The 14,041-nt window shown below is 39.8% G+C and overlaps 1 protein-coding gene across 2 annotated transcripts in view; it reads right to left on the bottom strand.

The window, feature by feature from the left end:
- Positions 1-14,041, bottom strand: part of slc4a8 (solute carrier family 4 member 8) — a 33,871-nt gene that overhangs the window by 13,359 nt on the left and 6,471 nt on the right. For both annotated transcript variants that reach the window (XM_085273845.1, XM_085273847.1), the window contains exons 2-5: positions 7,800-7,881; positions 5,076-5,228; positions 4,503-4,638; positions 2,761-2,921 (exon numbers count right to left, since the gene is read on the bottom strand). In XM_085273845.1, coding sequence (XP_085129971.1) covers positions 2,761-2,921; positions 4,503-4,638; positions 5,076-5,228; positions 7,800-7,881 — 532 coding nt within the window. The remainder of the gene's footprint in view (positions 1-2,760; positions 2,922-4,502; positions 4,639-5,075; positions 5,229-7,799; positions 7,882-14,041) is intronic.

Below are 14,041 nucleotides of genomic sequence, written 5' to 3'. Positions count from 1 at the left end.
ATTACACAAACTGCAGCTTGATGTGCTGCCTAGAACTAGGCTGGTTGTTCTGCAAAGTTACCATAAGAGAAGCAAACTGTGTTTCTGAGTCCAAAAGAATATAGTCGTTCGTGTATGTTGTTCTTCTTGGATTACAACTAGCAGGCATTCTGACAAGGCTACAGTCTGATTCATAGTAACAAAAGTAACATGAGCTAAAGAACTGGCTCTATAGAGCAAGGTGGAGAAAAACAGACAAATAAATGGTATAAGGTTGAATTTGTGCAGCACGGTGGCACGGTGGTTAGCACCGTTGCCGCACAGCAAGAAGGTCCTGAGTTCAATTCCACCATCAGGCCGGGGTCTTTCTGTGTGGAGTTTGCATGTTCTCCCCGTGTTTGCGTGGGTTCCCTCCGGGTACTCCGGCTTCCTCCCACCGTCCAAAGACATGCAGCTTGTGGGGATAGGTTAATTGGATAATCTAAAATTGCCACTAGGTGTGAATGTGTGAATGAATGTGAGTGCGAATGGTTGTCTGTCCCTGTGTGTTGGCTCTGTGACAAATTGGCGACCTGTCCAGAGCGTACCCCGCCTCTCGCCCTATGACAGCTGGGATCAGCTCCAGCGCCCCCCGCAACCCTGAAAAGGATAAGCGGTAGCGGATGGATGGATGGATTACTGACAATGGGACTATTAGACAGGCCAATATGCAGACCAATGGAAAAGTTGGGAAGATCTCAACTAGAGATTCCAAGATCATCGGTTCAAACAACTGTAAATACAAGTTATTTTGACATGTCACCTCTTTTGTTACCACCCAAACCGTCACCCTCAGATGAGAGGAAATTTCATGTTCACATATAACTCAGGAATCACCGAGGTTCAAGCCTGCCATGAACCAGAAACTACCGGAAGACCAGCGTCACTTACTACAGTGAAGTGAGTTTTACTCTCTGTGGGCTGAGAGTGTGCCAACCTAGAAAGAAGCTTCTGCTCCAAAATCAACACCTTAAAGCTTGACTGAATTTCTAGCTTTCCACATAAAAGTTTTCTGGAGAAAACTTTTATTGTCAGAGGAGACAAAGATTGAGCTATTGGGCCAAAATGATAAGAGGTATGTTTGGAGGAATAAAGGTGAGGTTTTCAAACATAAGAACACTGTACCAGCTGTCAAGCAAGGTGGTAGTAGCATCATGCTCTGCAGCTGATATGTTACACACAGCAGATTGGTTAATGAAAAAGGAGGACTACCTCCAACAGCTAGATGGTAAACACAACTGACAACTGGGTGTGCCAACAAAGCACTGATCCCAAACACATGTCAAAACTGGTTTTGGAATGGATAAAGCAGCTAACATTACAGTTTTTCACAGACGCTAGGACACATTTCTCAATACTTAGGTCACGTTTGCAAAACTCCTCACACAGTGAGCACAACAGAAGTCTATGTGGGCTAAACTGAGGACCAGTTATCATTGTTTTGGCACAAAATGCATTCAATGACTACATCTCTCAAATTTCATGAATTATCTTCTCACTCAGACACAACAACTGCCAAAAATCTTTGTACGGACAGGACATTTTGCATGTGCTTACATACTGTTTTCAAAACTGTTAAACTTATGGCCAAAACAATAACACAATGCAAAACTTGAAAAGACAGCAAAATCCAACAGCAATATTTTATTGAAACATATTTTAAATCTAAAAATGCAGTTTAACCAGCCACAGCTTATTCTCATTGTAGATGAACATCTACACAGGTGTTACTCCTTCAATTTTTCAACTCCTTCAATTCTGGCAGCCAGAAGATTCTTTCCTAGGTGTATTGCCCTAGATGACATAAGATGTGATGTGGATGAGAACCTGTGGCCAAATGGAGAAGACCGAGTAGAATAGCATTACTATTGTATGTGTATCAGTGGATGGTGTGTATACAAATTCTTGGGATTACTTAGTGCAAAAAAATAAAAATACATAAACAAATATTAACGAATTCTGCATGATGTCTGATTCATTCCAGTAACATATATTGAAATTATAAACAGAGATGTGTCCTTGTTTTACACAGGAAAACACTGTGTAATGCTACATGTTGTTAGTGTTTTTTAGGTCATTGTTTTGTGGGTGACAAAGTGTGTTTGTCGGCTGTCAACCTTTGCTAGTGTTCTGGAAGAATGAGTTTATTTGAGACCTGAATAAAGTGTTTTGGTAGTTGTAGTGCATTTTGAATGTGAAATGAACTGTTTTGCCAAGCTGACGGTCAGTTAGGAGGATTGTGTGAAGAGTTTTGCAAAAGTGACCTAAGTATTGGGAAATGTGTCCTAGCTGCTGTAAAAAACTGTAATGGCTACCAAAAGCAACTGGTCAAGATTCAACTGACTAGGGAGCATTGAAACAAATGCTGTGTGTGTGTGTGTGTGTGTGTGTGTGTGTGTGTGTGTGTGTACACTTTTGACCCGGTAAATTAGAGAAAATACAAAACAAAACAAACAAACAGCAATCCTTGTTTTTTAAAGTCATTAAAGATGTATGCAGTGAAATGATTCCATCCTGGAAAAAGAACACTTCAAAGAAATAATTAAGTTCAGAATGACCATGACCTTCATGCCCATAATGGGTGTATATAAACTTCTGACCACAATTATATGCCAAACATGAGAGAAAAGCACATGATAAAGACCAATAATAAGTTTTGTTTCGCCCTTAATAATGAGTCTGAACCTGCCTTCTTATATAGAGCACTCGGGTAGAGTCATATTAACATACAAGTGTTCTCACCTGCGATCTCTTCAATGCAGTCAGCATGCATGTCAAGCAATACGCTGCCGTTGATAATGCAACTGCGCAGCTCAAATAGACTGTGGAGGGAAAGCGTAGCAACGTAAGGCTTGCTCCACCTTTCTCCACCGTCCTCCACATCTTCCTCAAACTTCAGCCATCTGCAGCATAAAGAGATGTTATTTAGCAACTTGCAAGTTGGAGCACATGTGAAGTATTATTATTATGATTTTTTCCTTCTGTTTAATTCGCTATATTGATTACAAAGGCTACCATACAAAGGCTTAATTATTTTTATAAAACTTAAGAACATAATTTCAATCTTATAAATTGACAAAGTGTCATTTAAATGACAACAGCTGAGCCAAAACAAGCTGTTACTGTGGATAAAGAATAACATGTAAAGAAATGTTTGCTTTAGCAAAAGCTTCTTTTCAGCTACCATTAAAAAAACAAACAGCATTTCTATCACTTCTTCATTTTTGCATTTTTTTAGAAGGTCAATAGTATAATTTATTCCTAAGTATATCTACTGTCAGTTTTCTACAAAAGTCCCCACTTGGTACATTTGCTGTACATCGTCTCCCAGCAGATAAAATGTTCCTCACCTGATTAGTGCTTTTGAACAAAGCATTAACCTGACTCCTGCAGTAGCTCTGCAATCAGAGCTTGATTGTAAAGGGCACCGTTAGCCCATTGTTCAGTCTCCTCTGGCTTTTTGGTCTCATTCTAGTTGCAGATATATAACTTCAATGTATTTGGGCTGTTTAGGGCTGTTAGAGCACATATAGTGTCGCTCTATATGTGTGGATAATGTGGGTTCAGTGTACAGTGTAATTTATTTTATAACTGTTTTTTAGTTTTATGATTGCAGACATTAGGAATATTTAAATAAAGTATTAGTTAAAATAAAAATCATATGATAAATGTTTTATTTATTTATTTATTTTTAATGATTTAATTCTATGGGTGTTGTTTGGGCTTTAATCTTTCTGTTGTTGGAGCTCCAGTTTTATTCTTGAGTTATTAATTTGTCAAAAAAGACACAAAACGGAAAATCTGTCACGTTGTGTCATTGTTGTTTTTTTTGCTTCCAATTTCCTTGTTACTGCTCCACTGCTACATGATATTATACTGATTTTCTGTTTCCAAAATATCTTGTAAATATTTAGAGTTGACCTCTCACACACGGAGGACAGTGAGCTACCACACAAGTTGCTGGTTTGTCCAGCAGGAGTTGCTGATGCAGAGACGTAAAACCTTTAGGTAAGAACTGAAACCAAAGGCCCTTGAGAACAGATGCTATGCTTTCCCAGCCGTGGCTATAATAGGGACTGCTTGACTCACGTCGGGTCTTTTTAAAGGAGTTCCTTGAAGTATGATGAATACACTTCTTCTTCAGGTTAAGTGTAGAGGGAGTATTCAACTTTAAATAGAAAGCTGTTTTTCTTTCCCACGCATAGATGTGCTTTAAATCTCTTGTACAGTGGTTCACACCACCAAATAAAAAAAAGTGAGCATGAGAAACTTAGATTTGGCATTTGAACAGCACAAATAAGCCATATTTGTTTGACTCACGGCTTTTGATCTTTTCACCTTGAGCTAACCTTCAGCGAGCTTTAAGTGTAACTACCTCTTGTAGACTTCCCTCTTCATATTAGTGCCGCTGTAGAGCTGCCAGGCTGTCAGAAACCTTATTGCTAAGCACTGTTACCAACAGCTCCCTGAGGAGATATCCTGACCTGGCTGTTTCTTTCCACTCAGCATCCTTGCCATCCTTGACACAGATCTCATCCAGCTCGGTGAACAGCTCATGGGACACGTGTTCAGCGTCCTCCTCATTGCCTAGAATGAACTGGACCCGCTGGGATGGTGTGTCTGGTGATGTGTGGGAGGAAGGAGAGGTGACCTGTAGGTTCTCAAAAGACTTTCCAAAACACAACATTTCTTACTCTGTCCTTACATGCCTTTTAATGGCTTCTGAGCCCACATGCATACATACTTTAACACACATTTGTACACATGTGCAGCATGCTGATTTGTTCCTGTTCTGTGTTAGCTAATTAGTGGTTTGTCAATTTCAGCCTGGAGTCCTGCATGTGTGAAGTGCCCACAATATTGATAGGCTTTGTTTAACAACCACTACCTACTCTATGGGTGCTGGTCCTGTTAGCAAGTCACTATATGGCTCCATCTGATTGGTGAATGACTATATGAGCCAAAATAATCAAAATAATGCATCTAAACTGTAAAACACTTTAAGTAATGGGGTAGCCTAAGAAAAATTCTGATGTGTTTGTTTCTGTATGCGCTACCATGACTAGAACTGGTTGTCTCATTCTCCTCGCTTTGTTGTGCTGCAATGCTGCTTGCCCTTCTGTCTCTCTTGCGGTGGCGGGAACCATGACCTTTGTGGTGACGATGGCTCTGCCTGGGCATCCGGACCCCAACGAACAGAGTCCTGTGACCTGAAAACAATGCAAAAAAAAAAGACAAGAAAAATTAAAAGAAAGTATATTTGATTATCAAGTAAACATGCGAGCATTTTAATGTCACACAGGCATGCACTTTAGTTTAACTTCATTTTATCTGATGAAAAGACTGTAAGGAGTTTAGTGGATTGACAAAACAAGTAGTTATTATGCAAATAGGCTAATCCGAGATGCAAGATGTCTTCATAAGTTCTATTTTTATTGTTAATTTATTTAATAAACATGAAACAAGGAGAGCTCCCGTCAGACCAAAGGGACTCACAATGAAGAGGTTTTTGCTCCTGCTGTCAATTGATTGCTGTGTGGTGAAGATTTGCAACCAAAATTTAAAACTGATGGTTATCTTGAGAGAGCTTCAGTAATTTTACAAGATTTGACTAGAGACTATGTGACCTGTTTTTGTGCAATTAGTTTACTCTCTACAGGTATTTTTAAGTTTACCCGCAATATTAAGAGCATTTAGCGCTTGGAAAAAGAATTATCTTCAAACACTGAGAGGGGAAAAACATGAAGGAATAATGTGTCCTATGATTTCTCAGCATGCAGGATAAAAGTGAAAGCCATTAAACTCAGGCATAGGTGTTAAACTCCACGGGGAAAATGAGAAAACAACACCCTTCCTGTCCTATATTAGTCTTGACTGTTGCCATCATTAATTATCATTAGTGGATTCAATTTCAAAAACAGCGTGGTGTGATAACCAAGAGACTGATTGCATGTGACACTGTATATACTGGAGCTTTATTTGAATATTAGTCTTTTTGAATAAATAAATAAACAACAGGCTTACACAAATAGATTTTAAACATTTTGAGAGAATAATTCTGCATAAGACATATGAATTTTATTATTTTTGAATTTGAGTGAACGTACATGCAGGCACTCATGGACACACGTTATTGATCAGCATCTGGTCAACTCAGCATAGCGTAGTGCAGGACTTCATACATTTGTTTGGCAAGCAGGAGGTTATTGGTTCATTTCCAGCCAGAGATCCAGATCCTACATTGGTCTCATTTTCCACTTGGCGGGCAAATATGTTAACCACTACACTACACTGTTAGCATTGCTGCCTCACAGCAACAATGTTAGCAGTGCTGGGTTTGAAACTACCATCTGGCTGGGGCTTGAAGTTTGCCTGCTCTTCTCATGTCTGTGTGGGCTAACTCTGGGTTCCTACTACAGTCCGAGAACATCCAGTTAGTCGAGTTGGGTTAATTGGTGATTCTAAATTAGATATGAGTATGTCTGTCTCACTAAGTTGGGCCTGCAACAGGCTGGCAACCCGTTAGGAGTGTACTCTAAATAGTTAGCCATACAGATCTGGTGCAATGTGGATCAGGAAGTGCTCAAAGGTGGGGGCTTTGGTTGTCTGATCCCATTCTGCTGAAACTGGTTCTTGAGACATATAAGATTACTTGTATTATGGACAAAGGACCCAAACGAGTGTGTGAGACTGATATACAGCTAGATATAATTGGGAACACCTCAGGATATAGACTGGGTTCTGGAACCGGTCTCCTGGTGAGTGGTTGGAGTATAATCCACTCTGGAGTTGCCTTCAGTGTGAGGCAGTGAGAGGGGGTGGTCAGAGGTAAAAGTGGGCCACAGCGATCCAGCTGATTAAGTTTAATTACGTTTTTTAATACAGTTTAATACTGTAGAGCCAATATATACAGGTTGCAAAAAAGCAAATAAACTTTTAAGCAATTTTTAGCAGATTGGAGCTTTTAGATATTGAGTTTTTATGTTCAGTTGACCACTGAAATAAAAGTTCATTTAGATAATGCACCAAAATAACAACCCACCACCCCCACATCCCCCCAAATAAACATACATGTTTCTGTGTGGCTGCTGAGTCTTTCTAAAAAGTGGGAGTAAATTCAGCTTTTGGAAAGCAATAACGATAGTTTCAGGAAAGTGTTCTTTTATATTGTAAAATTTGGTTTACATTGTAAAATCAGAACTTGGTCTCCATATCCATAAGCTTGGTGCTTATGCTGGATACGAGCTGGATGTTGTGTGGCTGTCTTGGCTGCAACCTCTGCAAGATCATGTGAAAGGTGGAAACTGTGGTCTGGGATTGGCATACTTTGGTGCTGGTCCTCCTTTTTAAGGAGGAGGGCCAAGGGACGTGTTCTAACTTGAACACGTCCCTTGGCCCTTCCCGAGAAGGTGTGCACAAGGGTGCTGGAGAGGACAGTCCATCCACTGGCTGAACATCAGATTCAGGACAAACAATACATTTTCCTTCTTTGTCGTGGATTACTGGATCAGATCTTTATCCTCTTGAGGATTTTTTTTATGTTGGGTGTCCTGCTCGGCGGCACTTCAGGACTATAGGTTATCAGGCCTGTTGTTAAAAGGCTACGTGGTCCATGTACAACTACAGAGAATGCTTTTTTTGGTACCGCTGAAAGTCATACTTGCAGCAGTACAAGTCAGACAGTCTAAAATAAATTTTAACAAAACTGTGACAGATGGATTCTTGCTGACCCTGTATTTTACACATGGGGGCAACTTTCAACAAATCTGCAAGTTACTCACTTTCCAGTTCTTCCTTCTCATAGTGGATGTTCAGCACAGAGCTGGTTCCTCCCTGATCTACCACCACCTCCTCATCAGGCCTCTGATGGACACAGATATAAAAAAGACACATGTAAGCATAATGATTCTGCTTTGATTTTTTTTTTTTTGGTGTAATCAATGCTCTTTGTCTCTAGTAGCCATATTGATTCGGTGGAAATGTTGATCGTCTTCAGCCTTTAAAGATTAGGCCCTGAAAGAAAGTTTTAAAGGTTATTAAGTCAAGAAGTTTCCTGATAAGGAGAAGCTATTGTCACCGCAAAGGAAGTTTTTCCACAAGAAGCATCAAATTCCTGAAAGTTATTCTTAGAATGTCTGGTATGGACACATGCAGGAAGACAGGCAGGCGTGCACACTCGGCAGCACACACACACACACACACACACACACAGCAGAGGTAAAAAGAGTATTAGTGCAAGGCTCTACTGTCCTGGGGAAATCAAATCAAATTAACAAAGAGCCATTTCCATTGGTGATGAATCTGTTGGCAGACTGCTGCAGGATGTTGCTGTTCTAAGAAACAGTGCAGTTAGCTCACATGCAGTGTGTTTTTCATGGTGAGTGTATCTGACCTATGATAATAAGGGCAGATTGCTCCAAGACATGTTACAAAATGTTTGGAGTAACTCTACTGCTCCATCGTATCTGTTTACAGGATGTTTACAAATATATTACCACAATGAATTTTAAATGAAACAACTCAGATGCAGACTTTCAGATTTAATTCAGTGGGCTGAACAACAAGATTACATAAAAATGTGAGGAACTAAAGCATTTTTACACATAATCCCTTCATTTCAGGGGCTCAATAGTAATTGGAAAAATTAAATAACTGAAAATAAAATGTTCATTTCTAATACTTGGTTAAATACCCTCTGCAGGTAAAGGGCCTGAAGTCTTGAATTCATGTAGTTCACCAGATTCTGGGTTTCCCCACTTTTAATGCTCTGCCAGGCCTTTACTGCAGCAGCTTTAGTTGTTGTTTGTTTGTGGGCCTTTCTGTCCGAATTTTAATCTCCAAGATCTTAGATCTTAGCAAAGTCCAATCTACCCTTTATATTCTTGAGGTTTATGAATGACTTGCACCTTGCAGTGAACTCTATGTATTTACTTTCATGCAGTCTTCTCTTAATTGGTAGACTAGACAGGAGCCTACCTCCTGGTGAGTGTTGTTCACTTGGTTGGCTGTTGTGAAGGTGAAATGATTCTGTGATCATAAACCACTGTTGTCTTCCATGAACACTAGGTCTTTTTGTGTTGCTGAGCTCACCAGTACTTTCCTTCTTTCTCGGCGTGTATCAAACTGTACATTTGGCCACTCCTATTATTGTAGCAATTTATCAGATGGGTTTTTTCCTGTTCACAGCTTGTGGATGGCTTGTTTCACTTGCATGGATCACCTCCTTAGGAGCTCATTTGACCCCATGTTGTCTATTTAAACCAAAGTCTTCCAAATGCCAGCACCACACCTCAAATAAACCCCAGGCCTTTTATCTTTTTAATTGATAATGACATAACAAAGGAATTGCCCATACCTTTCCATTAAATAGCCTCTGAGTCAATTGTCCAGTTACTTTTGTTCCCTTTAAAAAGAGGGCGACACATGTTAAGGAGCTGAAAATCCTAAATCCTTCATTCAATTTGAATGTGGATTAAGTGAAAGCTGACAGTCTACTCATCATGTCTATCCATTATATAACTATAATTGGGATATGTTTCAGTAAACCGGTAAAAAAAAAAAAACATTTGTAAGTGTCCAAATATATATGGACCTAACTATTATAGTATGTTGTTGGTTGGAGCTATTACCAGTAAAATACATTGACAGTTGTTGTAGTTTTGCCTCTGTACACCACCACGTAGATTTTAAATTAAACAATCAAGATGTGATTGAATTGCATACTTTGTGTAAAGGGGTTTTCCACAAATGTTTCATTAACAGAATCAGACATTTTTATACATAATCTCCCATTTTCAGAGGCTCAAATTAACAAACTAACAGGATTTTAAATGTAAAGATTATTTTATTACTTGGATGAAACTTTGCAGTCAGTGTCTATCTAAAGTCTACAACCCATGGATATCACCAAATGCTGTTTCTTTCCTTCATGTGCTCTGTCAGATGTTTACAGCTGTTATCGTCAGTTGTTGCTTGTTTGTGGGTTTCAGTAACTGAAAAGCTGCCCTACCTGGCTGAAATCAGGTGACTGATTTTAACCCCTTTTTGCCTTGAGAAATTCTGGAGTTGCTTTTGCAATATGGTTTTGGGTATTTCCTGTGAAGCACCGTTTGATCACTACGGCAGAATTAAGCTGAATGCTTTAGCGAGTATAGCTCTGTACACTTCAGAATTCATGCTGCGACTTGTGACAGTCCCATCTGGCAGCCAGACATTCCCCTGCTATAATATTGCCTTCATCGTGTTTGAAGATCATATGATATGCTTTGGATCATTACCTGTTTTTCTCATTCTCCATATGTTTCTTTTCCCATCATTCTGGTACAAGTTCGTCTCAGATTCATCCAAAGGTTGTTTTTTTGTCAGAACTGTGAGTGCTCTTTTAGATATTTTAGCAAAGTCTAATGTGACCTTCCTCTTCTTGAGTGCTGTTGTAAATGCTTTGTGCCCATTCATGAAGAAAACACTTGATTGTGAACTTTAATATATCTACCCTTGGTTTTTCAGCCTAATGATGGCCTTCCTCACTTGCACTGACTTCTCTTTGGTCCTCATATTTAAAATGACAGTCAACAAGTTGAATCAACTTCAGAAATTATGTCTGTCTCCTTTGTCAGGGTGAGGAGTTAGGCCATTCGTGAGGGACTCAGAGTAGAACTGCTACTTCCTCCACATCTGGGCTCATCTTATCAGGAGACAGCCCTGGGCAGACTCAGGACATGCTGGAGAGATTATATCTCTCAGTTGGCTTGGGATGTGGTTGCCACCACAACCTTTACCTAGATAAGTAGCAGAAAATGGATGGATGGATGCATTTGTCATGAAATAACAAGGGAACAGGTCTCACCTGCTCATGAAACTTCTTGTTTGTCAGCGGGCCAATTATTTTTGAACCTTTAAAAATAGGGATATATATATATAAATATATAATGCTAAACATTTGTAAACCCCTTGAAATAACGATGAACATCTGCACTTCAATCACATATTGTCCTTGTTAAGTTTGAAGTTATTTAGATCAATTTGGGGTCATCTTCCTATAATTAAGCGATGTCTGGGGTAACAACCTCACAGATGTGGTCACACTCCTCTGTGATGATTTATTATTTCAGTAGTTCAGATAACATAGCTCAGAAATAAAACTTCCACTCACTGTGACGTCTACTTTTGCTGACGTCAATATGCCTGTGACAGTGGGCACTGCACCAGTCTATAAATAAATGTAAATCGATGAAGGGATGCATGATGCCATAAATCCCTACCAGCAGCACAATACAAACACACATGCAGACACTGATATATATAATCTGCTTTCTACACTATGCATGCTTTTGCCAACTCTGTATGCATTGTGTTTACATACTGGCAATGCTACTGTGATTGCATGTGGGTGGATGCAGAATTCTGTAGAACAAAAAATACAGATTTTTAATCAATAGCTTTAAAAACATCTGATAATCTAATTTAGAGCAAAGCTGTTTTGGGAGCATTTGTCTCAACAGGTGTGCATGAGGAATACACAATTGTCATACCATATACTGAATGATGGCTGAGAGTATCTGGATAATCCATTCATTGCATTGCCTTTTAGGGGAAAAACTAAAGGGGAAACACTGAAGACTTGCAGTGTCTCTGTCAGCAATGTTTTGCTGTGGCTGGGATTGCTGCATAATGACCACAGCAGCAACAATAGTTGCAATATGTCTTCCCGAAGGGCTTTTGGATTGTAATATTAGCTTGGTCTACAGCAGAGCCACTGACTCACATTTGTCAGACATACACATAAGAGCAAGAACCTGGACAATGCTACAAAGTATTCATATGAACACAATACATATGGACGATTAGCTCTTTCAATCATCTATTTGAAAATATATCTGAATGATGACTTGCTAAAATTCCAGAAACTCCCTCAACTGCAAATTGTTTCAGGGTTTTCTTGCATGTGCGGCCCATTTCAAGTCTCCCAACAGAAATTCAACGGGGTTCCAAACTTTGGCTTTCACTGGGGCAGTCCCTCAATTTATTCTTTTTAGAACCATCCCTAGGTGGATTTGATGGCACGCCTAAAATCATTGCCCTGATGAAAGGAGCACTTCAGAGAGATGGCCTTTTGCTTGCACAAAATGTCGAATCTGAACAAAGGACGAAAAAAAAAACCATAGTATAAAATTATGACCACAGTTGGAGAAACATATCCTGATACATAAAGCCTGTCAGGACACAAAACATCTATTGCACTCCAGTACCCTGTGTGTATCACTGTGTGTTATGGAGCAAGAGCTTTTTATTTCTCACAGGGTTTAACTGATAAAACCCCACGCATGTTTTATTGCAAGAACTCAATGGTTTCTGGCTGCACTTATGAAATGTGATTTAAAAGCAAGACAGTGCTGTAAGTGTGTCTGTAACTTGAAGTCCCAAAGCAGTATTTAATCTCCCACTTTCTTTAGCCTCTCCATGCTGCTAAAAATGGAACAGCTAAGCATATTAACATAAGATTCTGATAAGGAAAAAGTAATTAACATGCAGTTCAGACAGATGAATGTCTTACTCTATTATAAGCAAAAATTCAAATCCACAACACACTTCGGTTATGTTTTATAACAGCCTCTTTCAAATGAGCTTAAAAGAAACACAATGGGTGGCCTGGTGCTGCCTTCTTGCCTCCTTTCACATCCTCTCTACCATATCAGCGCTTTGGGATTTCTTTTTTCTTCTTCGGTGACTGAGCACTTCATATTCCCAAGCCAATTCTGTTATTTCAAAGATTAAGGGTACCTAATTAGGTAGTCAGGCTTTGGCCAAAGACCGAATGGGACTCAAGGTGTATGTGGGCTACATGTAGCAGTTAAGTGCATCGAAGTTTCATTTAATTCTACAGATGCTTCTGAGGCAGGACAGCCATACAACAATACATCTGCTGATGAAAATAGGACTAAAACGCTGTCAGCTTATTCACAGAGGGTCACCACTGTGAGCAGCTCCACATGTTTTGGTTACTACTTTTTTTTTTTTTACACCAGATGCACTTCCAAAGGGATTTGTGTCTCATCCCAGAATCAAACTGGGGCTCTTTCACTTGTTGAGCAAATGTGTAAACCACTACACTACAGAGCCATGAAAATAACACTTGACTAATAAACTATTTACTCCAGAGTAATGTCTACTTTTTATCCTTTTGGTTGCTTCCTTAGGTGGTCTCCACAGTGGATTATCTACCTCTATCCCTAACATCCTCCTCTGTCACACCAACCCACTGCATGTCCTCCTTCACTACACCCATGAGACTTCTATCTGGTCTTCCATATTCAACATCCTTTGTCCAGCGTATTCACTGTAATTTCTCATAACATGACCAAACCATCTCAGCCTTGCCTCTCTCAACCTGAGCTGTCACTGTGTTCACTTCTAATCCTGTTCCTCTTTGTTTTCTTTGAACTAGAGTTAGCTATTTTAGATTTATATATCTTAAAAAATAAAAGTAGATACTGGTGATCTGTTTTTAAAGATTTATGTCTTTATTCCTGATAACTGGACTTACAAACAGGGGCAGAGGCTGCATCAGTTGGTTTGTTGGTTTATTTTATAGTAATGCAACTTTTGCTTCAGAACACTGTCTTGATCAGTAAAACTGCAGTTTGCATTGGAGCGGTTCGCAGCCGAGTGTGAAGCAGCGGGGATGAGAATCAGCACCTCCAAGTCTGCCATGGTCCTCAGCCGGAAAAGGGTGGAGTGCCCGCTCAGGGTCAAGGACGACTTTCTGCCCTAAGAGTTTATGTATCTCAGGGTCTTGTTAATGAGTGAGGGGAGAGGGGAGATGCAGTGATGCGGAAGCAGCACCGGTTCGTAGTGGTGAAGACAGATGAGCATAAAAGTGAAGCTCTCGAATTAACAGACCCTTTACAGGTTCATCTACATCCCTAACCTTACCTGTGGTCATGATATTTGGGTATTGACCGAAAGGAGATTGAAGATACAAGTAGTGGAAATGAGCTTCCTCTGAAGGGTGGCTGGCCTCTCC

Source organism: Mchenga conophoros, linkage group LG5 (genome assembly GCF_057382185.1).
Source record: "Mchenga conophoros isolate Kocher_MC1m ecotype Shallow Benthic linkage group LG5, M_conophoros_male_GT1.1, whole genome shotgun sequence".
Classification (NCBI taxonomy): domain Eukaryota; kingdom Metazoa; phylum Chordata; class Actinopteri; order Cichliformes; family Cichlidae; genus Mchenga; species Mchenga conophoros.
Note: the sequence above shows the minus strand (reverse complement) of the source record. Positions and strands in the feature narration are given on the sequence as shown.